The 18,032-nt window shown below is 47.6% G+C and overlaps 1 protein-coding gene across 3 annotated transcripts in view; it reads left to right on the forward strand.

Moving 5' to 3' along the window:
- Positions 1 to 10,796, forward strand: part of Spg21 (SPG21 abhydrolase domain containing, maspardin) — a 29,005-nt gene extending 18,209 nt beyond the window's left edge. For 2 of the 3 annotated variants that reach the window (NM_001413543.2, NM_001413544.2), the window contains 4 exon segments: positions 3,333 to 3,441; positions 4,938 to 5,045; positions 7,728 to 7,868; positions 10,178 to 10,796. In NM_001413543.2, the coding sequence (NP_001400472.1) occupies positions 3,333 to 3,441; positions 4,938 to 5,045; positions 7,728 to 7,868; positions 10,178 to 10,294 (475 nt within the window). In that variant the 3' untranslated portion in view covers positions 10,295 to 10,796. 3 annotated transcript variants of the gene reach the window in all.
- Positions 10,797 to 18,032: the final 7,236 nt, after the last annotated feature.

The raw sequence follows: 18,032 nt of genomic DNA on the forward strand, positions 1-18,032 counted from the left end.
AAGTACAGTATTTAGGACAAAGCAGACCGTGAGTAGGTGAGTTGTGTGTGTGTCTATGGTTTAGCACAAGGCAGGTTGTGCCCAGTGTTGGCTAAATAATCCAGTTACTTCTCTGTCCTGCCACTTACGTGCAAATAGTTCTTGGGATTGTTTTCTCCTGGAACTGTGAAGGGGGTCCCTGTAATCTCCAAGAGCAGTAGTTGTCAGCAAATGAACGGCATTAGGAGAGCAGGTTCTCCCCAAGTCTATTCCCTTAGACCTTGATACTCAGTCGAAGGTGTCTTTTGAGTTCTGATGTTATGTGGAGTCTGGCAGGATTTTATATTTATAGATATTAAAAATTTTCCTTTTTTTTTTTGATCTCACTAAACTCAGACATCTGCCAGTATTAAAGGCTCATTCCATTATGCCCAGCTAGTACAAGCATGTGGTGCACAGACATACACGCAGATAAACCACTTACACATAAAATGACTAAGTCTAGTTACAAAAAGACACGAGGCTTGACCCTTCTCTCCAAGGGTGATGAGTTGAGGATCTTTGCCCCTTCTTTTACGGCAGTTCTATCTGAGAATTAAACTTTGTCTTGCTCTGAGCCCTGTCTGCCCCCATCCCAGGGCTGTTGTTACCTGTTTCGGTGACTTCAGGTTGTTCAGCTGGACCTTTGTCCTGAGCTGTCCTGGTGGAAAGGTTACTTGAGCATGTGGGATAGGTAGGTGGGCGATCTTGTCCCTGAAGGGAAATAGGCACTTTAGCATCTATAAGAACCTATGCTTTGGGCTGACTTCCAGAGTTGCATTCTGAAGGTTACAAAAGGATGGCCTCTGCCTTTCCAAGCCTCTCATCAGAAGAGTAAGTAGTCTGTAAAGTGTTATTTTTTTGTCCTGGCTACCTAATATTTCAGTTCTGAACAAATAGTACTAATATCCAGCAGGAAATCAAGTCATTGTTGCCTGTCAGATTTACCCAGGACTCCTATGGGCAGTTGTATAGTGTCGTAAGTTCTTTGAGTCTTTCTGTGTCTGTGAACCTCCCAGTCTTCCTTCCAGCCCTCGTACCTTCACATTAGAGCGCTCTATTCTGCTGTTCCTCCGCCTTGGCCCAGGTGTGCCAGTCCCTTGCCTCAGGCACCTCAGTGCTTGGAGAGAGCTTTTCCTCCAGTCTAATACAGCAGCCAGCAAGGAGGCAGCCTGTGTCTGGCTCCCTCCTCCTGCAGTTGCTGTGTGTTATTAAACACCATAAAGGTGACATCATTTCCCCCAGAACAAGTTTGTACAAATGCTCCCTCAATCCTTTATAGATCTCTCTTATTCTGATTTTTATGGGGGTGTGGAGGGGGGCAGTCATGTGTTCAGAGGCAGAGATTGGTATCTAATATCTTCCACCATCATTGTCTCAGATAGAGGCAGAGTCTAGAAGCTGCCACCTTACCCGGGGAATCCCCTGCCTTGACCTCCCACACACTCCCGGCATTGACTCAGGCACTACAGATGTGAACTCCAGCCCTCACGCTTGAAGGGCAAGCACTTTACCCTTTGACCCATCTCCCCAGCTCTGTTTTGTTGGGTTTTTGTTTTGGGTTCCATGTTTTCTAGGCTGGCTTCCAGCTGTCTGCGTGTGACCTAAAAGTCCCGGTCCTCTCGAGTGTTGGGATTATAGGTGTGAACCACTATACCGAATTTATGCAGTCTTGGAGATTGAACCCCAAGGCTTTTTGCATGCTAGGCAAGCACTCTACCAACCAAGCCACATTGTAGCCCTTATTCTGCTTTAAATATGCACATGCCACATGTTGTGTTACCTCACGGTCAGCACTGATCTGTCCTCTCTAGGACCTGAAGTGGATCTTTGGCATTTTGTTGTTGCTCCCGATCTGGTTGAGTCTCTTGTTTGGGAAACCCTTCAGCACTTCCTAAAGCCTGATAGCATTCATGTCCAGTAATGCTCCCGGGGAGGCATTCCCCATCGGTTGTGTCCCGGTATAGTCTCATCATCGGAATGGGTGTTGTTAGCCACTGGGGATCTACTGGTCCCTCCTGCCTCGCCTGATCAGTCAGTGTTCCTTCATCTCCTGGTAACGGCATGTACAGTCAATACACCGCAAAGATAGAGTGAATTACTCCTTGGAAGGAAGTCTTTCTGTGGGGAAGGTTGTTATTCTGTCAGTTAAGCAAGCCATGTTGTAAATGTCCAACACCCGAGACCTCCACAGGCCTGGCCAGAGGGGAAGCAGCTGCCTGGCCCAACTGCCCAGCTTCCTTAATCTCGGTTTCCTCTTTCAGGTTTTCCTTCACAAGCTTTCTGTTACTCGCTGTGGTGTTTCCTTGCCTTTCTTGTACCATTTGGAGCAATCTAACCATTCTACTTCAGGATGAACAATTTATTATTCTCCCAAACAAATCCTTTTTAGAAAACAAATTCTGTTTTTAACTTCCCTCACCACAGAATGTCTTCGTACTTACTTCATAGTTGTGCCTTTCTTTGCGTTTCGCTCATGTTTCCTGCTTCCTTCCTTGAAATGCAGATCATCAGACCATGTGTTAGCTGTGGAGCAAGAAGCAAGGCTGGCTACTCTGTACAGCAAGTTCCCGCAGCCAGGCTCTCTAGTCGCAGCCAAACAGTAACAACAGAGTTATAGTTTAAAACAAACTTTACAGAAACAGCCAAATTTAGACAGTTCTTTTCAGTAAGCTATATTTTATGATTTTATGATGTCTTCATCAGAATGCAGCGCAATTCCTTTCTGTAATCTTGCTTATATAGAATTACATGCTAGTTCCAATCTTCACTCATGGTGACCTCACTTTTGGGTTCAGGTCAAGAACAAAGCAACCCTAAACTGTTTCTCTACATGCACACAGTTTAAGAAAACTTGTTTATTAACAGACCCAAACATATTTTTAGCTTTGCGAATAGATTCAAGATATATATATGTCACTGCTAAGATTACCCAAGTCTTGTAAACCTAAAGACCTCTAGTTTAATGATCAGTTCCATTTTATTTAAGCATTCATTTATCTGTAAACCTACTTGAAGAATTCTTGGGATTTTTTTTCTTTTTCAGTCATCATCCCCCCCCCCCCCCCCGCGCGTGCCTCTCTCTCTCTCTCTCTCTCTCTCTCTCTCTCTCTCTCTCTCTCTCTCACACACACACACACACACACACACACACACACACACACACACACAAGCTTCAGACTCACTGTGTAACTCAGGCTGGTTGTTCAGCCTTCCTCTGGATTCCAGGCGTCCTGCTGTGATGGAGCTTCTTCAGTGCTAAAGATCACTCTCCTTTTCTGTGTCAGTCACCAGCCTCTGTCCTTGTTTTGCAGCTTCTGGCTGATGCCAGCGTTTATGCTCAAGAAAATAGTTCTGGGGAACTTTTCCTCTGGCCCAGTGGACCCGATGATGGCTGATGCCATCGATTTCATGGTGGACAGGGTAAGAACGGTGACACTGTAGGCACTTCCACTGGGGTTTCCGTGCACGTGTAAAGGGGGTCCATCATCTGTGGTGTGCTCAGGGGAGGTCTTTGTGAAGCCGTCCTCTGTATTAACTGTAGTACTTCAGACAGACTCTGCTTCTTCTGGTCAGGGCTTAGCTGCATCAAGATCTCCCAGCAGCTGCTGCACATTCAAACCCAACAGCAACTTAGAAAGCAGAGTGATGCTTGCTGGGGCCTAAACCCAGGAACCTGGCACTTGGGAGGCAGAGGTAGGAAGATCTCTGTGAGCTCAAAGCCAATCTGGTCTACAGAGTGAGTTCCAGGACAGCCAGGGCTACACAGAGAAACCCATCTTAAAAAACAAAAACAGGGGTTGGGGATTTGGCTCAGTGGTAGAGCGCTTGCCTGGGAGGCACAAGGTCCTGAGTTCGGTCCCCAGCCCCGGAAAAAAACAAAAAAAAAAAAACAAAAAAAAACAAAAAAAAACAACTAGTTAATTAATCTAAGAGACTAGAGAGATGACTCAGTAGTTGAGAGCACTGTTTTTGTTCTAGAAGATGTGAGTTTGGTTCTCAGCACCACCTTTGGTGGTAACACCCGCTGTGGGAAATCAATATTCTGGTCACTGAGGGCACCAGCTTATCGGCTGGAGAGATGGTTAAAGGTCTGAACTGCCCTTGCAGAAGACTCAAATTGACTTCTCAGAACCCATGTCAGGCAACTCACAACCACCTGAAATTCTAGCTTCAGGGGATCCATCACCCTCAGCGGGCCTCACAGACACCTGCATTTTAAACATAAAATTAAATTTTATTTAAAAGTTAATTTTTTTGCCTGTCTATGGTACGTATACCCATAGTCTCAGTACTTGGGAGGCTGAAGCAGCAGGGTCTCCCCCTTGAGGCCAACCTAGATATACAGCAAAACTGTCTCCAAGAACAAAAGCTTCCACGGCCTCACGCTAGACAGTGCATCTAGAATTGATGGGCATCTGAGAATCTGGCTCCTTTTGGGCGGGGAGAGGTTTTGTCTCTTGAGAGAGGAGGTATGTGGTGGCCTCAGGCTTCACTTCCAGAGTGTTGGGCTGCAGGCATGTGCCACCATGCCCAGCCAGGATCAGTGTTTACCTGCCCTCCCTCCTGAACCATTCAGGTCAATGTGACAAACAAGTCTGCACTCTGGCATTTCAGAACCCCGGGCAGAAGGTCCCTGAGGTCCTACATGCTGACTTGTCACCTTCGTGGCACATAAGTTAGGGTGTACCTGCATTGAACAGGCAGTGAGAAGACCCCATGGCATTTATAGGGCCTGACTTAGGTGCCACAATAGTAAAGGCCACTGCCCAAGAGTCCCCGATCGCAGTCTCTCAGATACATTGTGTTTTCTCATTGGTGGGTTTTCCATCACACACATCCCCAACATCACATCCCTCTGTATGCACGGAAACAAAATTCCTGCAAACTCTTACCTGCATCTCTGTCTCTTCCTGCAGCTGGAGAGTTTGGGTCAAAGTGAACTGGCTTCAAGACTAACTCTCAATTGTCAAAATTCCTATGTGGAACCTCATAAAATTCGGGATATCCCTGTCACCATCATGGATGTAAGTTTCTCTTGAAATAATACAGGTACTTGCCATTATAAATATATAGCCAAGATATAATTATTTGGACATTAACCATGCTTCTTCAAATACACCTTGGCCTTTTCAGTTTCACAGTAACCTACTGCTCATCCTGGGTTTTTGCTGACAAGAGTGACAGACACTCTTGTCCTAGGTGCTGGTGAATGCCGTGATCCCAGCACTGCAGAGGCAGAGAGGCAGGAAGATGCTGAAGTTGGAGACAACCTGGTTACATAGCAAGTTCTAGGCTAGCCAGGGGTATAGACTACCTCAGCTCTCCCCCACCAAAAGTTAAAGAATAGAGTCTGGAGAGTTGATGATTTGGTGGTTAAGAGCACTGGCTGTTCTTGCATAGAACCCAGGTTTGTTCCCCAGCACCTCTGTGGTGGTTCATAATCATCGGTAACTCCACTTCCACAGGATCTCATCCTTCCTGGCCTCCTCAGGTATCAGCATATAGGTGGCATGCTGATATTCACACAGGCCAAATACCAACATGTAAATAAAGTCAAATTAAGTAAGCATGGGGGGAGGTGTTTAGGGTGCTGGGAGCAGAACCCATACTTCTCTTGTGCTAGACAGGCACTCTGCCACTCAGCCAGACACCTCCAGCCCTTGGGTTGGAGCATTTTGTTTTCTCACCAACAGGTGCTCTAAAGGTCTAGTGATTTCACATGCACATACCCACACAAAGAAACACACATAATTAAAAATAAATTGTTGGTTTTGTTTAAGATTCATTCTGCAAAGGTGGCTCGCTGGTTATAAAAGAGATTGTTCTTCTACAGACCCTGGGTTCTAGTCCAGTTGCCCACATGGCATGGCAGATCACAACTCTGTGTGTGTGTGTGTGTGTGTGTGTGTGTGTGTGTATCTCCTCAAGACAGGGTTTCTCTGTGTAGCCCTGGCTGTCTTGGAACTGGATCTATAGACTGGCCTCAAACTCAGAGATCCACCTGCCTCTGCCTCCCAAGTGCTGGGATTAAAGGTGTGTGCCCCCACTGCCCGGCTTCACAATCTTTTTTTTTTTTTTTTTTTTTTTTTTTTGGTTCTTTTTTTCGGAGCTAGGGACCGAACCCAGGGCCTTGCACTTCCTAGGTAAGCGCTCTACCACTGAGCTAAATCCCCAGCCCCCACAATCATTTTTAACTATGGTTCAGAAGTTCCGCTGTCCTTTTCTGGCCTGCATGCAGGTGGTACACAGACATTCATGCAGGCAAAACACCTCTAAATGAAAACAAAGATTCACTGGCCCCACAATGTGTCTGAATATCATTATCTTAAGGCTGAATGATACTATTACATACATTGTACATCTCCTTGACATCTAGGCTGTTTCCAACCCAGATGTTTGGCTGTTGCGGATGTGTCAGTTAACATGGTGTAAAAGCATCAGAGTCTTCGCTTTTTAGATATTGGGATTTGGACTGCAGAGATAGCTCATTAGTTGAGCAGTTCCTGCTCTGTAGAGGATGCAGGTTCTGTTCCCAGCACCTACATGGCTCCCCACAACTGTCCATAATTCTAGCTCCAGAAGACCCAGTGTCCTCCTCTGGTCTCCTCGGCTACCCACACCCATAGTGGCACACCTGTAATTCTACTTTAAACTTTCTGAGGAATTGACACAGTGTCTTCCAATGGCTGTATCATTTTACATTTCCCCCAATAATACACAGGGTTCTGGTTTACTTAACATTCTGATATTTTGGATTTGAGTCCAGCCTTTAATAGCTGAACCATTTCTCCAGCCCCAGAACCTGCATTAAAACAAACGAACAAACAATAAACACCAGGCATGGGGCGCGTCCCTGTAATACCACCCTTGGAGAGGCGCACACAGGCAGGCTCCTGGTTGGCTGACCTGCCAGTCTAGCCTGCTTTGTGAGTTCCAGGCCATCGAGAGATATCTGAGGTTGACCCCTAGCTTCCACATACACACATATATGCATGCATATACACACAAAATACACATATACTTATCTTTAAAATATTTTCAAAAATTATTTTGTATGCATGCCTCAGAGCATCTGAAAGATGTCCAAAGCCACGTGTGCTCAGCTTCCAGAACACCTCCTCCCAGAAAGAGTCTGAACTTCTGCCTTTAGTCTTTTTTTAAAAAGATTGTTTTACTTTATATGGATGGTTTTGCCTGTGTGTATGTAAGTGCACCATCTGGCCATGGGGCCAGATGAGGGCGTTGATTCCCCTGGAACTAGAGTTACAGGCAGTTGTGGGCTGCCCTGTGGGTGCTGGGACCCTAACCAGAGTCCTCCAGAAGAGCAGCCAGTGCTCTTAGCTCTGAGCCATCTCTCTAGACCAGGATTTCATTGTTTTTGAAGTTGGCATTCTTGTGATTACTTACTATTAATATTTCATTAACTGGCTACATATGAGAGGCAAGAGACATTTGGCAACAGATCTACAGCTGAGGTCTTAAGGAGTTGGAATTAGAATTTTACTTTCCAGATGGGGATGGGGGGGGGGGCTTGCACATGCTAGGCAAGCATTGTACCACACAGCTGCACGCCCAGCCTCTCTGATTGGAGTTGGACATGACCAGGAACAGCAGTAGGAGGCAATTTCTGGCACTCAGGAACATGGGGTGACACTTTTGTACTGAACTAAGAATGCCTGAGATTTCAGCCTTGTGTGTCTTCAAAGGTGTTTGACCAGAGTGCACTGTCAATGGAAGCCAAGGAAGAAATGTACAAACTGTACCCTAATGCCCGGAGAGCTCACCTTAAGACAGGAGGCAATTTCCCCTATCTGTGCAGGAGTGCAGAGGTCAATCTTTATGTGCAGGTAAGTCCAGCCTGGGCCCAGAACATGTGAGCTTTAGAGACCCCTAGTGCTCCTTAACGGTGCTCCACTAGATCAGCCCTGCATCACACACTGTGGTGCAAGTGGCCCTTAGTATGGTGGCCCTTGCCTCCTGGAGACAGGGAATGCAGCCAGAGCAAGACACCACATCCAAATGGAGCCCTCCAAGTCTCAGAAAATGACTTCTTGATCTGATTGCACACTAATGGCAAAAGTAAAACACCTCATTTTCTCAAGAGATTACTAGATGGGGTGACAAGTGGCTGCCTTGATAATCTGGCAAGAAGCATCAGGCGCCTTCCCAGTGAGCGAGCCTCATCTTTAAGGCTCTCCACTACTGCAGAAGTAGATTCTAAGGAGGCAGTCCTAACCATAGAGAAACCGATGCCCAGAGACGCCCATCATGCCGTTAGCCACAGTAGCGAAGACTGGAAAGACCGCACTGAATGTCCACAGTTGGAGCGTCATTGGGCTGTTTAAGATGTGTATGAAGGGGGTTGGGGATTTAGCTCAGTGGTAGAGCGCTTACCTAGGAAGCGCAAAGCCCTGGGTTCGGTCCCCAGCTCCGAAGGAAAAAAAAAAAAGATGTGTATGAAGGGCTGGCCAGATGGCTTCGTGATTAAGAGCAGGTGCTTCTGTGCACAGGATTAGGTTTGATTCCCAACACGCACATGATGGCTTACTACCACCTGTAACCCCAATTCCAAGAGATCCGGCACCTTCAACCTCTACAGGCACCAGGCACACGTGAGCAAAACATGCAAAAAACTTTTAAGAAAAGAAAAAAAGGTTTATGAAGGGCTGCAAAGATGGGGCTGTGCAAGAATGAGAACTGTAGTTCAGACGCCCAGAGTCACATAAATGCCTGCTGAGCCTCTAGGCTGGGAAGGTGGACTCCGAGGACTCCCGAGAGCAAGCTGACTATCAGGGGGCTGGAGAGATGGCTCAACACAGCTAAGAGCACGGGCTGCTCTTCCAGAGACCTAGGTTCAGTTCCCAGCTCCCACTTGGCAGCTCAAAATGAAATTCTAGATCCAGGGAATCCAGCATCTTCTTCTGGCCTCCAAGTGCACACTATATGCATATGATGCATAGGCCTATGTGTGTAGGCAAATCTCCTCTACACATTTTTTGGTTGCTGGGAATTGAACTCAGGACTTCTGGAAGAGCAGTCAGTGCTCTTAGCCTCTGAGTCATCTCTCCAGCCCTCTACATTTTTAAACAAAGGATTGACCATGTTAGAGAGCTCTGGATTTGATTGATACCTGCCTTCCTCGATGATTAAGATGAAGAGTGATCAACCATGGGTCTCTACACGCACATACACATGAGCCCACACACGAGCCCACACACATGCGCCCTCAAATGCACATATGCACAAACATGGGAGTTAATGTGGGTGGAGGGCAGTGTCCATGAACACTTGGCAGGAGAAGCTGCTTTGACACAACAGTTTGAGGGCAATGGTCCCAGCGATTCTTTGGTCAGCACAGTGGTGAACACTTACAATCATAGCACTTTGAGCTGACACGGGATTGCTCTAAGTTCAAGGCCAGTCTGAGCTACATAGTGAGACCCATGTTGTTTCTTTGCTGGCTTTTCTCTAGTGTAAATTCTCCCACCATGCTTGTTACTGGCACACTACACCTTCTGCTCTGTGACAGTCGTTGACAAATGAAGGTGCTGGGTATTCTTCAGTGGTAAAGTGTTTGTTTGCTATGTGACGAGGAAGGCCTGACCTCAGTTCACACCATCCAAAGCGGGTGTGATGGCATAGCCCGGGGAGGGACAGACAGGCAGACCCTGGGGCCGGCTAGCCTGCCAGCCTATCCCACTTGCCAAGCTTGATGCCACTGAGAGACTGTCTCCAAGGCCAGGTGGAGGGCCATGATGGCTCAGCGAGTGAAAGAACTGCCACCAAAGCCGACAACCAGTTCAGTGCAGGACACTTCAGAGGACACAGTTAGCTCCACAGCCTCTCTGCCTTCCACACATACACACGCCAAGTAAGTTGTGACTTCTTAAAGGAGCCCTAAGGGGGCTCACAACCATCAGTAACAGGGACCCGATGCCCTGTTCTGGTGAACAAGAAGACAGTACTCACTGAAGGGGGCAGGAGCCCTAAGGAGTGACACCAGTGCTGCTCTCTGGCCTCTGTGATTTCAGAAAGATTCAGCACTGGGATGGGGGCCGCACGGTGGTGGAGCCCTTGTATGGAACTCTGAAGCCTTGCTTCAATCCCAGCACCATAAAACAAAGCCCTAATAACCAAAGCCATCTGCTCTTTCCAGATACATTTGCTGCAGTTCCATGGAACCAAGTACGCTGCCATCGACCCGTCGGTGGTCAGTGCAGAGGAGCTGGACGTGCAGAAGGGCCAGCTCGACCTCAGCCAGGAGGAGCCATAGAAGGGCCCAACAGCGAGCCACCCTGCTCCTGCACAATCAGTTCAGGTCCGTCGGGCACACTGGTTCTCACTCTTCTGGAAGTAGGACTGATTGTCAATCTCATGACAGGCGTCAGCCCTTCTAGGCCAGTGTGACTGTCCCCTCTCCACGTTTATTTTTGCTTTAAACTTTTGAATTTGAAGAACTTTTAAAGACTCCCATTTTAAGAATTGTGAAAATTTTGCTACCAAAAGTCTTCTCCACACTGTGTTCATCTCGAAGGCTTGGGGTCGGTCATGTGACATTTTTCTTTTCCTGCTTTGTAAGACTGCTGCACCTCCGGGTTGGAAGAGGAACACGGTCATTTTTATGTTTTCTTGAGCATAACCAGAGTATCGAGGCTGGCAGCTTGCTGGCCACTCCCTACACAGCAGCTCTTTTAGTTTCCAGTTGAGCACACCATTTTGAGTATTAGCTGTTGTATTTCTAGACATTACATTTGGAATAAAAATTGAATTTCAGCGAGCGGCTCCTGTGTTGAGTGTTGCTGCCCCTCTGGGCTGCTGGCCAGTGCGATGTGAGGTGAGCTGCTCCATTGCTCTAGTGAGGCACAGCTGGCTGTTACCTGCTGACTGCCACACACTTTTCATCTTCCCACAAATGGGGCTTGTTAGAGTCTTATTTAGGATAGGCTGGCCTTGAACTCATTATGAGCCAAGGCTAGCCTAGAGCTCCTTATCCTCCTGCCTCCCTCTCCCAAGTGCTAGGATGACAGATGTTAGCCTGAAAGATCACCTGATAGAGATGTTTTTATACATATGGAGAATACATTTTAATGTATTTAATGGAGAAAATAATAACCTGTCTCCAGCTCTTCATCCAACATAGAAACCTTCCAGACTCTGTATAGCCCTCACTTTCCACACACCTTCCTTCCCTGGATGACCATGAAGCTGTTTTGATTCGATAGCGTTTCTGTGTATACTTTCAAGAGATAAGGTGGGGTATTTGAGAAGCTGGGAGATGGCTCAGTGAACAAGCATGAGGACTTCAGATCACCCAGTGCCCGTGTACAACGTCAAGAGTGTGCGCGCAGGCCTGTAACCTCAGATAGCCCAATGCCCATGTACAACATCAAGAGTATGCGTGCAGGGGGTTGGGGATTTAGTTCAGTGGTAGAGCACTTGCCTAGCAAACGCAAGGCCCTGGGTTCGGTCCCCAGCTCCGAAAAAAAGAAAAAAAAAAAAAGAGTATGCGTGCAGGCCTGTAACCTCAGATAGCCCAGTGCCCATGTACAACGTCAAGAGTATGTGCACAGGCCTGTAACCTCAGATAGCCCAGTGCCCATGTACAATGTCATGAGTGTCCACGCAGGCCTGTAACCTCAGATAGCCCAGTGCCCATGTACAATGTCATGAGTGTCCACACACACTGATATTGTAACCTCAATACTGGCTGCAGGGCATCCTCTGGCCTCTGCCCACACATACAGGTGTGTCTTCGATAACAAAGAGGGTATTTGATGGTTGAAATATCTATATGTAAGAGATTTTATTCAGTCCACGTGTTAGAAAGTTTATATGATCTACACACACATTAGAAAGCTATAATCAACATTTTGGAAAAATTAACAGCCATGGGAAGTTATCGATATAAAGCTAGAAAAAATTACCACCTTAACTATAATCGTAAAACAGATTGTGGGCCAGCAAGATGGTTCAGCAGGCAGAAGCCCTTGTCACACCAGCCTGATGACCTGTCTTCAACCCCAGAACTCACAATGAGAGAATATGTCTACACATTGTCCTCTGCCTCACCATGTGTGCCAACACATGTCCATGCTCATTCATACACACAATACATTTTAAATAAGCTGGCATGGTGGTTCATACTTTTGATCTTTAGCACAGCAGAAGCAGGAAGATGTCTGTGATCATGGGGCCAGCTTAGTCTACATGGTGAGTTCCAGATCCACAGTGAAACCCCTCCTTAAATAGAAACCAAGGCTCTTGGCTACTTCAAGGCAACAGGTTTATATACTGAGGTGGGTGACTGCAGGTGACTCTGGGATTCATCAGGAGCTTAGTGGGGTCCTCTGAACCCCAGAGATCTTCGACAACATCAAGAGAAACAGTACCGTCTACCATCTGGCTGAATCTACCCCACCCCATCCCCACACTACACACACAGGGATAGAGAGCTTGCTATTACAGTTCCCTGGCCCTCGCAGACTGATAGCCTCAATCTATAGGAGGAGCTCTGAAATCAGCAGTGATCCAGCTTTGGAAAAGGAATTCCCTCAACTCCCAAAGATCTCCAGTGTGCTGTAGCCAGGAGCCATCTTGAGAGGAAAACTACCTTCTGAATTTGGACTGCATTAGAGGTCTGAAGTCCGTGCACATCACCATCTGTAGAACCCTAGAAGCTCACCACCGCATTAGATGGCCCATTAGATAGACTCAGCAGAGTCATTGACACCAACTGAGGATGTGGTTGGGAGCTGGCAATGTGGTGCAGAGGGGAGTGGAGGGTACTGTCCACAGAACCAGGGGATTCTGAGAGGGACATGCCACAGCCTGTAGCTTTGGTGCCAAAACCAGGGGCTATCTCCAGGCAGCTCTCACCATTCTTCCAGCTCACCCATGGTGCCTGCTGCTAGCAGTGCAGAGCAGGAAACTCAGGTTGCATGGCTCCTCCACCTACAGTATGTTGGGTCACTGTGGAACAGTGCCTTTCTGGCCTCGCTGTAACTCTGAAACCTAAGAATGTCTGGAGAGAAACCCCCTCCCTTGGCCATAAATGCACCACCTCTCTTTATGCATGGATCACGGCTGGAGCTGTGATCCATCAACTTGACATCTGGTGGACCAAACACATGAAAGAATTGGCAAGAGATGTTTGGATATTCGATCACATCACACTGGGAACCCCGAGACTGTGTTTCTAGTTGAGTGGCTCAGCCCTTAGCTCATCCCTTTAATCCCCCACTCAACTTTAGTACACGCCTTTAATCCAAACAATGAAGTAAGTTTGTAGAAGGAAGCACCTGTGTTGGAAAGTGATGTCTAATTGAGTGGTAGACAAAGTGATGAATCAGAGAAAGAGTTGACAGAATAGGATCTGCCCAACTCTTAGGAAAAGAGAGAAGAAAGGGAAGCTACTTAACAGAGAGCAGTGCAGAGAGAAAAGGAGGGGGAAAAAAGGAGGCACTTTTACTAGGACAGTTGTACAGAGACAGGTTACAGAGAGTAAGCTAGACACAGATGAAGACAGAACAAGCCAGAGACCAAGAAGGAGCTAGAAAATTACAGCGTATTGTCGAAGTATGAGGCCAAGCAAAGCAATTCAGAAGAAGGCGAGAAAAGCCAGATTGAATCAGTCAGCTTGGAGAGGAGTTTGAGGCAGAACAGCTCAGTCGAACCAGCCAGCCAGAGCTCAGAAAGAACTAGAGAGTGTCAGCTTACTCATCATTAAGTCTCAGAGGCAGAAAACATTTTAGGCCTAGATTAGATTTTACAGAAACTAGAAGCTTCCAGGACTAACTAGCCTCTGAGGTGACAATTACATTCAGTTGGATAAAAGTTCTGGTTACAAGGAGAAAAGCTCCAATTCTCCAGATCCCAAGTGTGCATCACCACGGGAGCTGGGGGTCTCACCTTTGATTATCACTAACAAATGCCAAAGAGTTGGAACTCTGTCTGTCTCAGACTTTTGCCCAACCACAGCTCTAGTCACACTGGTCTTACAAGGGAGTTCCAGGTACTTTGCTTAGGTACACTGCTCCTTCAGGACCAGTACAGCCAGTATGCCAATGTGACATTCCTCTTGTGGTTTGAGCCCTCTTGTGAGCTAGGGAGCATTTGTAAGCAGTGAAGGCAGGGCTTGGCATTTTAATTGGTTGCACCTAAGGCTCCAGGCAGACCTCACAGTTTCTCTGTGCTTTGATTTCCCAACCACACAGCTGCTGTGAGCATCCATTACAGAGCCAGAAGATACAGTAGCTGTAGGGTGGGTCCTGTGCCTTCTTTCCAAATCCTCCCTGAGTGAGTTCACTCTCCCGAAAAACCTTTCCTACCTACTCCTCCACTGGGTGACTGCAAGCTGCCATTTCCGGTCCTGACTGATTTGGTTGCAGACTTACAATTGTTTTCAGGCCTGTCTTTGAGATTTGCTTTCTACTGAGCCTCAGACTCCACCAGGCAAAACTACAACCACTCCTCAACCAGTCTGTCAAAGCTGCCCCCGCCTCTTCTCCCAGACATCACGGAGCCTCTGAAACTCTCAGCCAGGCCACCCACACTTAGGCCTGCGAGGCTCAGAGAGAAGCCAATGCTAAGTTAAAACTTGGTGCACAAGATGGGAGGAGATGCTGGACTCTGAAGCAGGCCCTGCCCAGCCGACAGGAAGCTTTGGGGCTGGTGATCCCTCTGGACTGAGGTAGCTAAGTCTTCTGCCACCTGGCTCGCTCTGGTCCTGATATAGGCTACCACAGTGGGGCATGGTCCTAGGTGAAGTAGGGACAGACTCTGAGTGGACTGACAATGGGAGCTGGCTATGCCCACTGCACCCTACACCAGCAGGCTGAAGGCCTTTCTTGGAGAGCTGTCTAAGCAACACATTTCCACACCTACCACATCCCCAGACTAACAGATCTGCCATCCATCTTACAGAGCCCAATCCTGCCTGCCACAGGCCAGGACTTGGTACTTCCTGCCCAGACTACTACAGTGGCCCCTCACTGGCTCTCCCAGACCCCACCCTCTGCCAGCCTCCGTGCCATCCACACACTAGTCTGATCTTGTCGCTTGCTGGAGAAACCAGCTGGAACATTGTGAAATAGTGTTGTGGAAATAAGACCATTTTCTGAGTTCTAAAATAGAGCTCTGCGACTAGAGAGATGGCTCAGCTGTTAAGAGAGCTGGCTGCTCTTCCAGAGGACCAGGGTTCAGTTCCCAGCATCCAAAGGACAGTGCATAACCTTAACTCCATCCCAGAAGAGCCAAAGCCCTCTTCTAGCCTTTGTGGGCACTACACATAAATGGTAAACAGACATACGTCCAGGCAAAACACCCATACACATAAAAAAAGTTAAAAGTTAAAAACTACAATTTTAAGCATGGCTTTTACTGTTTACTAAAAATTGCAGAGGAGAGAACTTTTAAAAGCAACCTCAGTCATAGCTAGTCCTATACCTATTCAACGAGGTATATGGCTGTACTTCAGTATATGATGTGACCCTCAAGATTGTTCCCACCCTCCATAAATTATCTATCTTGAGACCCACAGGAGAAAGACATCCAACTATAAGTATATAAATATATAGCGTATACTTGATCGAGTACATTCTGTTCTTGCATATATTTTGAAAATACATGTATGTTTTGTATTGTATGTGTGGTGATGTATCTGCATCGTACGTACATACATTAGATTTTTTTTCCCCTCCAGAGCTGATAGAAGCCAGGGCCTTTGCACATTCGAGGCAAACACTTTACCACTGAGGTACAAACCCAGTCAGAGAAGACTTAAATAAATGTTTTAAAACAAGAAGCCACCGGGTGGTGGTGACAAATATCTTTACTCCTAGCACTCGGGAGGCAGAGGTGAGTCTGATCTGTAGAGTGAGTTCCAGGACAGCCAGGGCTACACAGAGAAACCCTAACTTGAAAAACAAGACAAGAACAACAGAAAGAAAGAAAGAAAGAAAGAAAGAAAGAAAGAAAGAAAGAAAGGAAGAAAGAAAGAAAGAAGAGAAAGAAAGGAGAGAAAGAAAGAAAGAAAGAAAGAAAGGAGAGAAAGAAAGAAAGGAAGAGGAAGAAAAAAGGGGAAGAAGGGAAGAAGGAGGGAAGGAAGAAAGAAAGGAAGAAGAGGAAGAAAGAAAGGAAAGGAAGGAGAGAAAGGAAGAAATAAAAAAGGAAAGAAGAAGGGGAGGAAGAAAGAAAGAGGAAGGAAGGAAAAAGGAAGGAAGAAAGGAGAGAGAGGAAGGAAGAAAAGAGAGGAAGGAAGAAAAGAGAGGAAGGAAGAAAAGAGAGAGAGGAAGGAAGAAAGAGGAAGGAAGGAAGGAAGGAAGAACAGTTAGCAACCTATACTCAGAGGCAGATTAACATTTGCTTCCCAGGAGAGACAGGAAATTTCCCTCAAGATCCTGCAAGACGAATTTTCAGGTCATAGGCAGAGCATCCAAGGACCTGACCTAGTGGGAGCTCAACAGCCTGGAGGAACCAAAGCCTGACACAAAGGGACCCTGAACTTCACCAACGTGAACTACAAGCAGAGGTGGCTGCAGAATTACCCACAAGTTCTACCTGGGCAGAGCCAGTTTTCCCCTTTCCAGCCAGTCAGCTTCCTAACCCTGCTGCCCCGAGCCGCTTCACAGCCTTCACTGCAGATCAGAGATCATTCAAGCTTGTCTCCTCGCCAGCTGACTAAGAGTCTCCATTCAGCTTCCATGTGTCTTAATAGCAGGCGCAGTAACAACAGCAGTCCATTCCTGGGACTGGCTGGGGGCGGGGGCTGGCTGGGGGCTGGCTGGGGGCGGGGGGCTGGCTGGGGGCTGGCTGGGGGGCTGGGGGAGGACTGGCTGGGGGCTGGCTGGGGGCTGGCTGGGGGCGGGGGCTGGCTGGGGGCGGGAGCTGGCTGGGGGGGCTGGGTGGGGACTGGCTGGGGGGCTGGGTGGGGACTGGCTGGGGGGCTGGGTGGGGACTGGCTGGGGGCTGGCTGGGGGCAGGGGTGCTGACTGGGGGACGACTCACCCTGAGAAGTGCTCTCAGAGAAGAAGGCATAAGGTGCAAGGCAGCAGGCCCACTCACACTCCCTCCCTTCCTCCATCCCATTTAGTTTGTGTGAGACATCAACTTTTAAATTTATTTTGTGGCATTGAGGAGCGAGCCCAGGGGCTTGTGTGCCATGGACAAGTGCACCATTGAGGCACATCCTAAGCCCTTGGGGTTTTTTGTTTATTTGTTTGTTTTGTTTTGAGTCAGAGTCTTATTATGTATTCTACATTGACCCGAAACTCCAGATCCTCTAGCCTCCTCTGCCTCTCAAGTGCTGGGACTGTAGGCGTACACCTCTGTGCCCTGCCGAGTTTCCAATTATGGAGTGGGAGAGGAACGCCTAGCACACTCTCAGCAACCCCACTCCTTTCCTCTCCTTTCACCTCCTGTGTTCCAGGCACAGGGTTCTCAGACGAACCTGCCTCCCCACCCCCATGGCCTTGCACGGACCTCAGACACTCTTAGCCCCATCTGTCCCTCCCTACCCCCACCTCTAACCCTCTGTGGGTATCTAGGATACTCCCATCCCACCTTCCCTGAGACAGAGACATCCATCTCTCTTTCCGTCCACCCATTACAGGATAGATACAGACCTTAAGAACCTCTGTCTCAATAAATAAGTAAATAAATAACTCGTTTAATAAGATGTATCCAGATCTATCATCTCACTCCCACGCAATATAAATAAAATAGGCGCATTGACCTGAAATAGGTCTCTCACTTGCTCAGACTGACCAGAGACTCCTAGGCATCAGTGATCTGTGGCCCAACCTCCCGAGTATCTGGGACCATAGCTGTGCATAACCAAGGGCAGTTTCTGGCTTGGTTTTTCTCAGACAGGGTCTTACTATGTTGCCCAGGTTAGACTTGTCACTTTTACTATGACAAAACACATGAAACAGGAGAAAAGATTTCAGCTCACAGTTTCAGTCCGTATCTCTGGGTATCTCTGGTTCCGGTTGCTTCAGCCCTGTGGTGGGGCA

This window comes from Rattus norvegicus, chromosome 8 (genome assembly GCF_021556685.1).
Source record: "Rattus norvegicus strain SHRSP/BbbUtx chromosome 8, alternate assembly SHRSP_T2T, whole genome shotgun sequence".
Taxonomy (NCBI): domain Eukaryota; kingdom Metazoa; phylum Chordata; class Mammalia; order Rodentia; family Muridae; genus Rattus; species Rattus norvegicus.